This window comes from Falco naumanni, chromosome 2 (assembly GCF_017639655.2).
Source record: "Falco naumanni isolate bFalNau1 chromosome 2, bFalNau1.pat, whole genome shotgun sequence".
Lineage (NCBI taxonomy): Eukaryota > Metazoa > Chordata > Aves > Falconiformes > Falconidae > Falco > Falco naumanni.
Genome location: NC_054055.1, coordinates 86,864,836 through 86,879,215, shown reverse-complemented (window position 1 = coordinate 86,879,215; position 14,380 = coordinate 86,864,836). Strand labels below are relative to the sequence as shown.

At 36.3% G+C, this 14,380-nt stretch overlaps 1 protein-coding gene across 12 annotated transcripts in view; it reads right to left on the bottom strand.

Moving 5' to 3' along the window:
- Positions 1 to 14,380, bottom strand: part of DMD (dystrophin) — a 1,096,913-nt gene that overhangs the window by 332,735 nt on the left and 749,798 nt on the right. For all 12 annotated transcript variants that reach the window (XM_040582467.1, XM_040582466.1, XM_040582468.1 and 9 more), the window contains one exon: positions 5,891 to 6,126. In XM_040582467.1, the coding sequence (XP_040438401.1) occupies positions 5,891 to 6,126 (236 nt within the window). The remainder of the gene's footprint in view (positions 1 to 5,890; positions 6,127 to 14,380) is intronic.

Below are 14,380 nucleotides of genomic sequence, written 5' to 3'. Positions count from 1 at the left end.
AAAATTTTTATGCACATTCTGGTGATTAACATTATAGGGAAATAAGGAAATGGCTGTTAATCACTCTCCAAAAAACAGTGTTTAGACAGCTTTTTTATTGTTGCAGAAAAGAAATATACTCTCTAACATACTGTAATGAGTGGCCAAGCTATTTTAAAGCATCAGTTGTCTTTATGTGCAACAAAGTATTAAAAGAAGAGTCTCCTGACACATTCTATATCCCTTGAGATCCAATTTTCAGATTAATACAATTTTATTCTTTTTTCCTCCTCTTTCCCTTTAAAGGCTCAGATTTCCAGGCCCTCTAAAGCATCCTGCTGCATTTTCTAACCTTTAAGTATAAGCTTAAAGGTTGACAGACTTTTTTTTTTAATTTTCCTCTATAAAAAACCTAAAATCTGTCAGCATACAAACCTTGTAGTTCTAACTTTTTCTAATATATTTACAAATCTGATCATTCATTAGTTTTTTTTATTCACTTCAAAAACTGAAACCAGCCTTCCAGTGCTCCTCACAAACTAGAATTTAAAAAGTCTAACAGCATGACATAGTATAAAATAAGAATTCTGCTAGATATCCCATGTTAAACAGAAAAACAACAGGACTCTGAAACATACATAAAATAACGACAGTAGGTTCCTGAGTGAATATATCCTATGGTGAAATTCATAGAGGTAAAGGAGGTTTTGCACACTGCTTAAGCCATAAAGCCATGTGTAGGGCTTGCTCTTAAAGGAGGTGCACAAAAATGCCAATGAGCCCGCCAACATGCTGCGGAATGAGTTTCAGCTCCAGCCCTGCTTTGGGAGGCTAGCTGATCCTGCTTCAACAGTGCCCCAGGGAGTGTCTGCAGCTGTGTGTTTGTAAGGAAACAGAAAATCCTATGGAACGAGAAGCTTTGCAAACAACTCTGAAAGCAGCATGACAGCATGGAGAGGGAGATGGGGCAAATATGCTCCTTCAGATTGATTCTGAAAGTGTGAATGTCAGTTCCCAACTTATTGGCACCATACTTGGATTCTGGATTAGTGAACTCCTCCCTTTAAGCACATCAGAATACTGAACTGGAAAACATTCATCTCCAGGTCTAAAATCTTCTATGATGTTCTTCAACAGTACATTATCTGAAGGTGTGCTACATGAGTCTTTTCATGCATGTCACTAATATGAAACTTCTTCACACATCTGTAGAGCTTGAAATGCACTATCCAAAAGGTTGAGGACCTCATGTTACAGGTAACTTACAGCTCTGATATAAACTATATGGACAGAAACAAATGTCTGTGGCTGTTTTCATTTAAAATGTGCATATTAAGAGCACACAGATTCATACCCTTTAATACAGAACTACAAATTTTAATTTGGCAATTACAGTGGCTTCTCTAAGAAAAAAATATAAATTTGGAAAACTATATTTTTATTTCCACAAAAAATTATGTTGAAAAACAGTTTGGACAGAAAAATTCCCATTCTTCTGATCAGAATATGAATTGTAAGGTTGCATATGGAAATGCATGTATAATTATAAAGTTGTATACTAAATTTCATGGTATGTAACCATGGGGAATGATAAGTAAGAAAATCCTCAAAGAAGGAGAATGTCAGGTAAGTCCACTGTTCATCTGAAGTCTGTTAACTGCACAGTTTATAAAGAAATATTTTTTCCTTAAAAGTTCTTTTGCTATCATCAGCTGCACAAGATCCTCAGCTGTTGAAAAATCAATTCAGAATTAACCATGAAAACAATGACTTCATTCCAGTTTTGTTTGTTTCTCTAATGGACAGAATATCAAACCTACTTTTTGAATAGTGACAAATTAATTGAGTAGAAAGAAATTATCCAAATCTTTTTAGATGACTACGTTAGGATGACACAAATCATTACTTAAAAGTATCCTTCCCTTTTCATTGCTTAAAAACCTCAGTAACTAGCTTGGCTGTAGGTCTTGTTCTACATAAATACTTTTTTCACATTAATCCTCTCCACTGCACGCAAAAGTGCAGACTCAACCTATACTCTTAGAACCAATGAGTAAAAATATGAAATGAAAATTGTTTGTAGTCAAATTCACTAGTAGTATTATCATTATAATACTTTTTATTAAACATCCATGCTCATCCAGTACAATGGAAAGCTGTGTTTTCAATAATATATGCTACAGAAAGTTTGGATGGAGAGCATGCCTTAGCAAAATCCATGGACAGAATTCAAAATTTAAGGAGATTATAGTATTTGATCTCTTTAAATGGCATTGTTAATTATCTTCAAGCTTTGTACAGCCTCCATGGTTCACTGCTTTTAGTAAAAATCTACTCCTGCTGCAAACCTTCCTCAAAATATGATGATGCCAAAGCAGTGTCTGAGTAAAGGTTTGTTAGCATCTTAAATAGAAGTTCCCATTTTTCCATAATGTAGCAAAATGTAGTTTATCATCCTGTTCCTCTGTCTGCAATTTTCTCTTTTATGAAGAATCCCCACCTGAGCTTCAAATATAAACCATCTTGATTGTTTTGAAGTAAAACAAAGCAACAGTCTAAACTATATTTTATCATGTCGGTCACTTAATTTACATCTTGGTATATTATATATTCTTAGTATTTCCCATGAACTTTATTTGCAGATGAAGGTTGTCTAAAGAAACAACATACGAGTCTCTTGTCAACCTGCCTTACATTTATTTATCTGAGGATCAAATTCTGCAAAACATCAGTCTACAAGCAGATGATTAAAATAGAATAATTTTCCTCTAACAAAAATACGTATTTTGATATTATTATTACTGATGCTGATATTACATCTCCCGTGCACTTTTTAGTATCTTTTTGTTTATACAGAATTTATCAAGATATATACAATCATAGATGAGTAAAATACGTAATGCATTTGCCTGAAATAAATGTATACCAACTCATTTGACAGAAAGATTAACCATAGATGTTTGAAATGAATAGCCATTATGCTACTCTTTTAGTATGCTCCTTTTACTACATAGTAATTACATCACTTAAGAGAATTTAAGTTGTACTTTTCCTTTCATTAAAGGGCTGCCCTTAAAACAAGCCTTTTTTAGAACAATTGTCTTTTTTGTTTTGTTCTATAATTAACCTTTGTACATGCTATTCACATGAGTACCAATTCACTATGATCACCTCCAAGAAAAGTTTGAGTAGGGGCTAGCGATGTCTTAAACTTTTATGGAGGAAAAATATGGCAGTCATTGGCTGTGATTTTGTGACACAATCAGATTGAAATGAACTTAACCAAAATGCCCTCAGAGACTTAGCTTCAACAGCATTACATGCTGCTGTGAAGGAACGCACAGCCTAAGGTCACTTATTTTTACCGGTGTGATTGGGGAAATGTCCTGCTACATATGTTACTAGGATTTCTTTGCTTTTAAAATGTTTGCTTTAGCTTTTTAACTTCTTGTTAGACATGTGGCTGTCTGTTTTGAAAAACATATGAAATGAAAGCAAAACCCCAAAGCAGTAAAAGCTTGGTAGCACACCAATGGGACAGTAGTAAATTCTGGGTGAACAACTAGAGATGCATTATAATAAAACAGCTTTCATGGAGCATGTACCTTTATGATGATGGATTTTTATAAGGGAATTAGTCAGCTGTGTTAAGATAGTATTTACACTTGAAGTAAAAAAAACTAATTAAAAAAAAAGAAAAAGAAAAAGTCAATCTACTGAGATGGAACTCCTGTTAAACCTTACTGAGATCCCTGTAGAGGTGCGACTCTCCAAATAGAGCACAATGCAATACTGTGACTTTCAATGACTTTTAAATTGCAACCACAGGAGAGGTATGACTATGATCTTTTACAGAATATACAGATCTGGGGAAGTAAGCACTACTTTTGGATTTCCAACTTAGATCATATCTGGCTTGAGTTTTCAGAATCCCAAAGTACCCACATGTCCAATTTCATCAGCTCACATACTGCTGCAGACACTCTACACATTAGAAAGCAGGGGTGTTTTTTTTCAGAAAAATAAAATTCTTTGTCACTTCTGAAAATTCTGTCTGCTAATCTCAGCTAATAATCCCGTGATAGGTTTAGGAGCAGAATCAAAATTTCATTACATTCATTTCCATGTCTTAAATGATATTAAAATGATCATTAGAGAAAAGGGAGCCATTTAACGGAACTGCAGTCTATATTTAGACATTGACTCTTCCATTTCATCAGAGAATATATTAAATGTCACATTCTGTTGCACAGCCAATTAGAGAGGTAAGCACAACAAAAAAGAGTTTTCCTGCTGGTTTTGTTACTAGCACAGCATGGTATCAAAAAAAGAGATGGGGCTACTCAGCCAGGAACAGAAGTGAGAGGAAGACTGCAATAGTACTGGCTTAACCAGCTAAAATATTTTAGCCTTGCGTTAAGATGAAATGCAGATAGAAACCAGTTAATTTTGAAACATGTATAGCATTAATTGAAATTTTCAAGAGTTAATAATTTGATCTCACATTTAAGTAAAATAATTCTGCAAAAGAAAGCACACTATGGATTTTGCCTGCCAGAATAATACGCTAAAATGAGGCACAAGTAAGAAAAGCATGTAATTCTGAACAAAGTGTTTGACAACATAAAATTTTAAGAACAAAAGAACTCTGAAAAAGATGAAAAGATAATGTACAAACAAGTCGTCTTTGGTCCTCAATCTTTTCAAATGACATAACAGCTATTTTAATCTAGAGTCCTGTGTAGGTAATACTGTAACTTATTAAAAATATACCCATGACATTTTAAAAGATATTTTAATTAATAAAACGGTGCATAATTCTATATAGTAAATATTGTGAACATTAATCAGATGAAACAAGCATTTTACCCATCTAGAAGGTAAAGCAAACCAAAAATATCAAAAACAGAAAGTTTAAACTGTTTGTTTAAGCTGGTGTGTGTGTGTGTGTGTGAAGAAATACAACAAAACAAGCAGAAAAAATCCTATGAGACATCTATACACGTTAGTATACACGTTCTTGTAAAACTGCTTTGTACAGATACTAGGCAAAATGAGTCCATTGTTTCTCCCCCTCTTTCTACTTCAAGCAAAGAGAAAGAATATCAATATATTCCTTACAATAAATCAGATTTTGAGGAGGAGGAGGAAGCAGAAGAGGATCTTATAATACAGAGTCCTAAACTCAGTTTAAGAACTGAACTGAATGGAAATTTAACACTGAAAAGTTTTGCACAGGCAAGCCAAATCTTTTATATTAAGCAATGTTACATCTAGAAGGCAGGTAATTATTTTCAAGTTGTATAATACCAAATTACTTTTATTGCTACTGAGTAGCTGAATTTGAAGTTTAGCCTTTTTTTTTTTTCTTGCACATTTATTTCCATATTGTTCTGTGTTTTCAAAGATAAGTAACACTGATGCAGTTTTGCTGACAAAACACTTGCATTAATGAGCTGTTCTTTTCTTTAAGATGACTGAGGAGCTTTTCATAACCCAACAGCAGCAGGATATAAGCCTCTCAGAAAGTTATTACAGAAGCAACATAAGAAAAGGTATGAAACAGGGTATCTTTCCTCCTGGCAACCTGGAGCTTACTATGTAAGTCCTTCTTTGTCATGAGGTTTATATTTCAACCATTGGCTTGCATACACTTACAACACAATCAGCACAAGCTATAGAAAGATAAGAGATCTGCCTTAAATACCAGAGAAATTATTAAATAGTTTTTTCCCCTCTCAGTTAGTTATCTTAACATTTAACCCAGTAATTGTGTTTATGGGATAAAGTAGCTTAAGAGACAACTACATTCAATGCAGCATATCATCACTCTTGTGTCCTTTGTTGAAATGGTTTAATATAGAATAAAGATCATGAGGCTTTCAACTTGAAAAATCAGTGTTTCTCATACCTTTTGTTTGATGATCATGTCGTTGATATCGTCAAGATCACCTACTATCACTCTCTGAGATTTTATCTCTCGATCCAGTCGAGAAAGCCAGTCAGTGAGTTCTGCCCATGCCTTATTGAAGTCAGCCAGGGCTGGAACTTCCAACAGCACAGAAGATGGCATCTCTGGTTTGAAGGTGGTGGTTTCCTTGGTTACCCTGGTTTGTGTATCCACAGCAACAGTTTCACCAGAAGTTACTGAAAGAAAAAAACCGACTAAAATTACTGAAGAAATGAACTATAATAAATGCTTATTTCAGTAAAAGAATTTATGCAGTAGAAAGGCTAACACAGAAATAAGCTCATTTCTTGATGTCATATCTATTGAAAATACAAAAATTAAACCCAGAAGAATATATTAATATTTTTTCCCCACAGCATTTCTAGTATGGTGTATAGTTAACATTCAGCATTCTCAGCATATTCAGATTTCATCCTTAAAAGACTAGATGCGGTAACACTAGCAAAGACCTCAGTGTAAGCCCCCTCACTCAAGGTCACTGAAGTATTGCGATACATGAGTTGTCTTCCAAAAATCTAATAGTGTGGTTGGATCTGTCAAGGCTAAAGGCAGATTGAAAAAAAGTTTATTCTAATATCCAATATATCACAGCATAACCATGTATCTTGATCACATTGCATCCATGGTCTCCAGTCACTCTGTAGCTGTTAATTTGTCTCACCCACAATCCTCTCACATTATTACCACCAGGTGTTTCCCATAGGCTCTGTGACCAATATGGGAGCTTACACAAGAAATTAAGCCTCAGCTGATTCCTGATTTTTCCTCTTCATAACTTGAAAATATGATATTTCGATAATTGTGGATTTTTTTCCCTTCTATTTGGATGAAATGGATGCATCTGCTCTTTTGTATCCTTTCTTGCTCTATTAACTGATTTTTAAAGAATCTCTTCATTATTTATTGCTTGGGTTGAGGAAGTACCCAACACTGAAGTACAGTATCTTTCTCTGCAATCAAAAACAATGAGAGGTGCACAGCTACCACTGGACAGAGGCACATGTAACATGAAGTCATTCAGAATTTCGAGACTGATTTTTCCTTCTCAATTTTGGTTATTTACAAATAGATTGCTACAATCTGTTAGGCTATTTTTGCCCTCCAGGTAATCATGCAAAAGCAATTCATTATGCGCAATATTATGGCAAGGAGGTTACATTGAATTGTATTTTATAATTTTTTCTCATTTTTAAAAAAGTGCAGCCAAACAAAAATACTAAAATAATGAAAACAGAAGAACACATGGTGTTGCTTCACTGAGGTACTATAAGAACCTACCCTTTACAGTAGCTACAGAATCTCGATCTGAATCAACTGTCTAAACAACAAAATAACTAAACCAGGAAAGCTGAAATAAAGCTGTGTGGAGTGTATCCTACATTTTCTAACATTGAACTGCAAAATATGGTTACTGAAAACCAAATATAAATTTCTAATGGACCAAGATGTTTGCTCATATTTTCCCCAGTTTTCTCACAGAGTAGAGAAAACCTGTTTCCTGCTCTTCCTGTGAGGTAGCTTGTCTTTTAACAGAAAAAAAACCCCAACAACAACAAAACAGTGTAGCCCATGCACAGTAAAGTTGTTTGGTTTTGCAGTTTGGTTTTGTTTTGTTTGTTTGGTTGTTGTTTTTTTTTGCTTTCAAGTACTTCGCACAGTTTCCCCCATTGACATTCATGCCATTTCAGCAAAGTCCATTTGGAGTCTGGAAACTCAAGTAACAGGTGAGGTTCAACAGCCTGGCCATAAAACCACTTAAAACATTAAAGCAATCAGTAACATCAGCTGATATTGCCAAAGAATTTAGCAGCTATTTTTCACTGATGAGAGAAATTTTGAGTTACTTCACTGGGGAATCAGTGACCCTCTTCAGCACTGGAGAAAGGGAAAATGCTGTGCACAAGCATCTAAGTGACTGTCACTGTAAAAGCACCGTAAGATACTGTCAGCATTAGAAATACTGTATGATCTAAAGCAATTTACCAAATCAACTAACAAATACATTATTTAGCTAGCCTTAATAAATGGCAATATTATGATACCAAAAGTGACTCCTGCAAGTTATGATTCTTAATGGCATACACTGCAATTAAATATATTCATCCACACTTCCATATCATATGCATTTCTGAAGTACAATCCTTGTACTTTTCCTTTCTGTACTTTACAATCATAAATGTGTGGATAACTATGAAGTAAATTAATAGTTGTAAAAGGCTGTTCTAACACAGCAAGTTCTTAATTAAAACAACACAAACAGATGAGAAAATTGATATATATTTTTCTGAAATAGGAAGAGGTTTGTAAAGGTCTTTTTGTAACATCACACTGTTTGCTATAACAGAGATCTTGTACAGTTAAGGCTGGCAGTTTTTAGTATCAAAAGCAAAGCAGATGACCTGAAAGGATCCCTTTCCTTCACTATTTTATTTAAATTATTTAAATTTTTACACACTCTCCTGGTTTCAGCTGCAATAGTTTTCTTCTTAGTAGCTAGTACAGTACTGTGTTTTGGATTTGGTGTGAGACCAATGCTGACAGCACACTGATGGTTTAGTTGTTGCTGGGTGATGTTTACACTAAGTCAAGGACTTTTCAGTTTCTCAGGCCCTGCCAGCCAGAGGGCTGGAGAGGCACGGGACACTGGGAGGGGACACATCCAGGACAGCTGACCTGAACCAGCCAAAGGGATATTCCAAACCATGGGACATCACGGTGAGTATATAAACTGGGGAAAGAAGGAAGGTGGGGACGTCCGGCATTACGGCATTTGTCTTCCTGAGTAACCGTTATGTGTGATGGAGCCCAGCTTCCCTGGGGATGGCTGAACACCTGCCTGCCCATGGGAAGTGCTGAATGAATTCCTTGTTTTGCTTTACTTGCATGTGCAGCTTTTGCTTTACCTATTAAACTGTCCTTATCTCAACCCTGAAGTTTTACATTCTTTTCCAGTTGTCCTCCCCATCCCTCTGGGTGAGGGTGTGTGAGAAAGCGGCTGTGTGGTGCTTGGTTGCTGGTCAGGATTAAACCACAACAGAGATATATGTGAATAAATAAATACATAAATAGATAAATTATAATAATTATCATCATCATCTGTCATCATCAGGTTTTCTTTCATCTCTGTTGAAATTACTCCAGATATTTTCTGCCCTTTTCTGTTTCTTATTAGCTAGATTATGCAAATGAAACAGAGATTAGCTCTACTCAGTGCTGGTGAGGCCACACCTGCAGTACTGTAACCAGTTCTGGGCTCCCTAGAGCAAGACAGCTATAGAGCTACTGCAGAAAGGCCAGCTAAGGGCCACAACGATGATTAAGGGACTGAAGCACCTCTCACGTAAGGAAAGCCTGAGAGAACAGGGACTGTCTAGCCTAAAATAGGGAAGACTCCAGCGCGTATCATCAACATATATACATATCTGAAGGGAGGGTGCAAAAAAGATGGAGCCAGGCTCTTTCCAGTGGTGCCCTCTGACAAGACAGGAGGCTGTGGGCACAACCTGAATCACAGGAGGTTCCCTCTGAATATCAGGAAACACCTTTTGACTGTGAGGGTGACTGAGCCCTGCAACAGGTTGCCCAGAAATGTTGTGGAGTCTCCATCCTTGAAAATACTCAGAGTCTACCTGGGCACGATCCTGGGCAGCCTCCTGTAGGTCACCCTGCCTGAACAGAGAGGTTGGACAGAGGACCTCCACAAGTCCCTTCCAACCTCATCCACTATGTGATGGTGTGATTAGTCAGACCCTTGAAATGACCCCCAACATAATGGAGTTGTTAACTGTGCTTTTTAGTTCTTATCTTTGTCCATAGCTGTTAGCCCAAGATAGCAGGGGGGCATTCAGTGATCAGAAGGCTATGTACTGAACCTATCATTCACCAATGGACACAACTGACTAAGTTTATGGCATTTAGCAGAGGACTCAGCTCATTACCAAGAGCAGCAATTTCCAACTCACAGTTCAAAGCCTGAATCTTTGGATTCATGATGCCTCCACCCAGCCCTTACTGTCTGGAGCAGATGTGAAACCGGCATTTAAATAGTGGATGGCACATAGCACCCGTTTCCTCCTGTGCTGGCTAGAAAGCAGCACAACACTATTAGGTGCTACTCTTTCACACTGGTGGTAGCAACCACCTTTTCTCCCATCCCTCTTCTCAAAGTAGCAATGCAGCATAGCTTTCCTTTGAAGGAGTGAGTTTGGCAACTACTGTTGCAGAGGAGGAGAAAAGGGCAGGAAAGATCAACTTTTTCCTCACAGAGTGGCAGATCATGAACGGCTCTGAAAAATGGATGGGGTCCACACAGTTGCCAACTTGGGTCCATCAAATAAAGGTAATATCTAAAACAAAGCCACATCGAGCAGGAATAGTGAGGAAGGAGGGAACACTATTAAAACCTGCAAGGCAATGAGAAAGGAAACTGCATAATATGCTTTTAAGGCAGAAGGAACTTGGGATTGTGTTACTTTCATATATGTACAAATAAGAACTATTTTGTTTGTAGAGTCACTTGCTACTTTGTTCACTTGCTAATGTACACTGAAACTAGAAAAGAATCAACATTTTTTAAAAAAATGTTATTATTAGTTACTCTAGATTAACTGAGTTGGCACTTAGATCTTACCAACTTAGGCAAAACTGAAATGACTCAGAAAATCACTGGGAAAACAAAATACTAGTCATCACTTTCTCTGTCTTCATTGCTCTGTCCAGAAAGTAGGGTGAATTCAAAAAGGGTCATGGAATAATCCTTAATATCCTCAGAATTATACACAGTTGTTTTCTGCCAATATAGTAATTGCAATTTAATAGGAATGTCTTCTTTATACTCTTTTAATGTCTATAATCAGAAGGCTATTGTATTTTTCATCTTTGCTCAGCAGGGAGAGAAAATGGCAGACAAGTCTTTGAGCATGTCTTTCTCTGATGAATGTCATTTAATTGCCTGAAGGAAAAAAGCCAACAACTTGCAACAAATAGCACCAACTAGAAATAAATAATGAAAACAAAATATACCATGGTTGTCTATAGATTTCAAAATATTATGTTTGGGTTTATTTTGTTTATTTTAATGTTGTCCTTCAGAGCTTTTTATGCTTGATGCATTTTTATGCCTTCCTCCTTCCAAGCTGGATGTTAAAAATCTGTCTGATACCTAAAGACAATTATATACCAAAGACACTACATACATACATACATATATATATACATATATATATATACACACACACACACATATATACATATATATATATATGTAATTATATACACCACATTCACAGAATTTTCTATATTATCTCACCCATGGATGGGAATTGAACTCCATAGATTGGTCATGATTTTCTGTAACAATTCCGAAATGTCGTCTCATTTCACCCTCTCCTCACATGAACTCCATGATACTATACATCAAAGTGATTGCAGAGCAAGGCTCATTATTTGCAGCAAGGTATTCCATATCATGGAATCCATTATTTAACACAAGCAACATTGCCTTCCCTAGTGATAGACCAAATGAATGTTCCCTCTGTGGGCAAACCATCATTTCACTGATTTGGAGGTGGCACAACAGGCAGGTTTTGCTTATTTCATGGGAAGTCTCAGTGTCATCTTACCAGCGCTCCAGCCTTGTGAACTCAGTTGGGACCAACTGGACACCACAATAGCACACAGGTTAAGATCTATCACCTACTAAAGTGTACTTTTTCCTTTGATTTTTTTTCTTATGCTGTGTCATTGCAGCTGATTTTCTACAGGATTAAACCATTCATGCTCATATTCTTAAACTCCAAGTAGGCTTCCCTCAGAGAGATCTGGGAAGATGGTTCTGAGACTGATTTATTCCTTAGACTTGTCCCAGTGGTGAATAGTCTCATCTCTCTCTGTCCTTCAAAGTTAAGGAAATAAAGTTATGAGTACATTAAGTTCTCCCATGCAGTACAAACCTTTCATGCAAGTTGATCAGTGCCAGTAACACTTTTTGCAGAGGGGGCTACAGCTACCTAGCAGATGTTCTGGGTCACAAATGAGTTGTGAAAGAAAAGTAATAGAATTACAGTGGGCAAGACAGTTCTGATTAACTAAAATAAATAAATTTATATTATAAAATAAATAAATATTATTTTAAATAAAAAAATAAATAAATTTGTTGCCAAAAAACAGAGCAAAAAAAACCAAAAAACCTAAACAACCCAACTTTGAAATTTGAAAACAAGGACAGGGTTTTGCTGGTAATCTGAACTCAGAATAAAGTCTTTTGTGTTGATCAAAAATTATTGCCAACAAAATTGTACTCATGGCTCTTAATGTGGAAAATATGCATCCTTAAAGCATTGTATCTTTTCTTATAATTTTCATCAGCTTTTAATAAAAAAAAAAACATGTTCAAAATTTTCTGTTTGAATGAAAAACCAATGTCTGATTTGCTTAGCCTTGAATATTTAGCAAAAACAATTCCTAGAAAAAATGACTTAGTAACTCTACCATGGATATTTCATAGATAATATTTTTTATAGAGTATATATGGGTAACACTTAGTACTTGATTTCATGAACACTTAAGGAACATTCACATATGTGCTAATGTCATCAATTTAAAATACAAGTTAAGTGCCTAGACTTCCTTTATATTCAAGAAGCTCTCAATGATTCCTAACAAGTCATTATGGATTATATACAAGTTAGATTAATACAGGTTAAAGAAACCCACTTGATAGTTTATGGGATTATTAGTTAAAGTTTAGATGTAAAAGTGTCTGTGCAGTGGGATGAAGACACGGACCAAAACTAAAGACCCCATAATTCTTAGAGATTCAAAAGAAAGTAGAAAGCCAAGCTTAAAAACTCTTAGGAGAGAATAAAAAGATTTGCAAGTGAATGTGTACTGCTTTATTTGAAATCTAAGTGTAAAAGTTATGGTTTCTAATATGTAACTATTATTAGATTAATAAATAACATTGTAACTTTAAAGTTGCAGTAGAAAGTTAAGTGTCAGCTTTCTCAGGCTTATCTTTGTCATAAGAGAGATCCGATAGATTATATATATATATATATATAAAATATCAGAGGGAATCCGATAGAATAGTGACTAAGCTGTTTATTGTACAATGCATTTTTCCAAATTTCTCCAAGCACAACAGAAAGATGTTTAAATACATCTTTCACTCAGCGTAAAGAAAAGCTTTTGGTTTTACAAACACTGGATTGCAATGGGAATAAGAACATATGCCACTGTCTGTCAGAAAAATAGGTAGACTCTACCAATAACTAAGAATTTTAGTGATATAAGTCATATAAATAAGCTTGCATGCATCATAGTATAAATAACATTAAGGTGAAATTAACTTAGTGTTGCATAGCAAAAAGTTAAGATTATGACCTGTTGTTAAGAGCTGCGAATACTTTCTCTGTATGCAAGATGCCTAAAAGTGGAATGTTAATGGCTTATTTGATGAGAATACTGCCATAATAGGAGTCACTTCCAGATAATTTCCATGTACAGAAGAGGTATAAAAACTTATCCTTTCTGGAAGAGAACCAGGTTGAAGAATACTTCACCAAACTGAGCAAATATAAATCCATGGGCCCTAATAGGATGTACCCATGAGTGCTGAGGGAGCCAGCAGATATCATTGCAAGGCCACTATCTATAAACTTTTAAGGATCATGGTGACTGGGAGAAGTGCCTGAAGACTGGAGGAAAGCAAATGCAACTTCTAACTTCAAGAAGGACAATACAGAGGACCTAGGGAAACACAAGCCTATTAGCCTTACCTTGAACCCTGGAAAACTGGTGGAGCAACTAGTCCTGGGAACCATTGCTAGGCCCATGAAGCGCAAAAAGGTGATTTAGAATAGTCAGAATGGATTCACCAAGGAAAGATGTTATGCTGGACAACACTGATCATCTTCTATGATGAAATGGCTGGCTAGGCAGATGTGGGTAGAACAGTGGATATCATCTGCTTTGACTTCAGTAAGACTTTCAACACTGTCTCTCATTAGATTCTCATAGAGAAGCTGAAGAAGTATTGGCTGGATGGGCAGAGTGAGATGGAATAAAAACTGGCTGAACTACTGGGCCCACAGGGTAGTGATTAGTGGCACAAAGTCTAGTTGGAGGCCAGTAACTAGTGGTGTTCCCCAGGGGTCAATACTGTGTCCAATCTTACATAACATCTTCCCTAAGGATCTGAAGGATTTGAGAGGGTATAGCCTCAGCAAGTTTACAGATGACACAAACCTGGGAGGAATGGCTGACACACCAAGAGAGGTTGAGCTCCCATTCAGAGGGATCTTGACAGGCTGGAGAAATGGGCTAACAGGAATCTCATGAAGTTCAGCAAAGGGAAGTGCAGAGTCCTGCACCTGGAGAAGAACAACCCCATGTACCAGCACTGGCTGGGGGTCAACCATCTGGTAAACA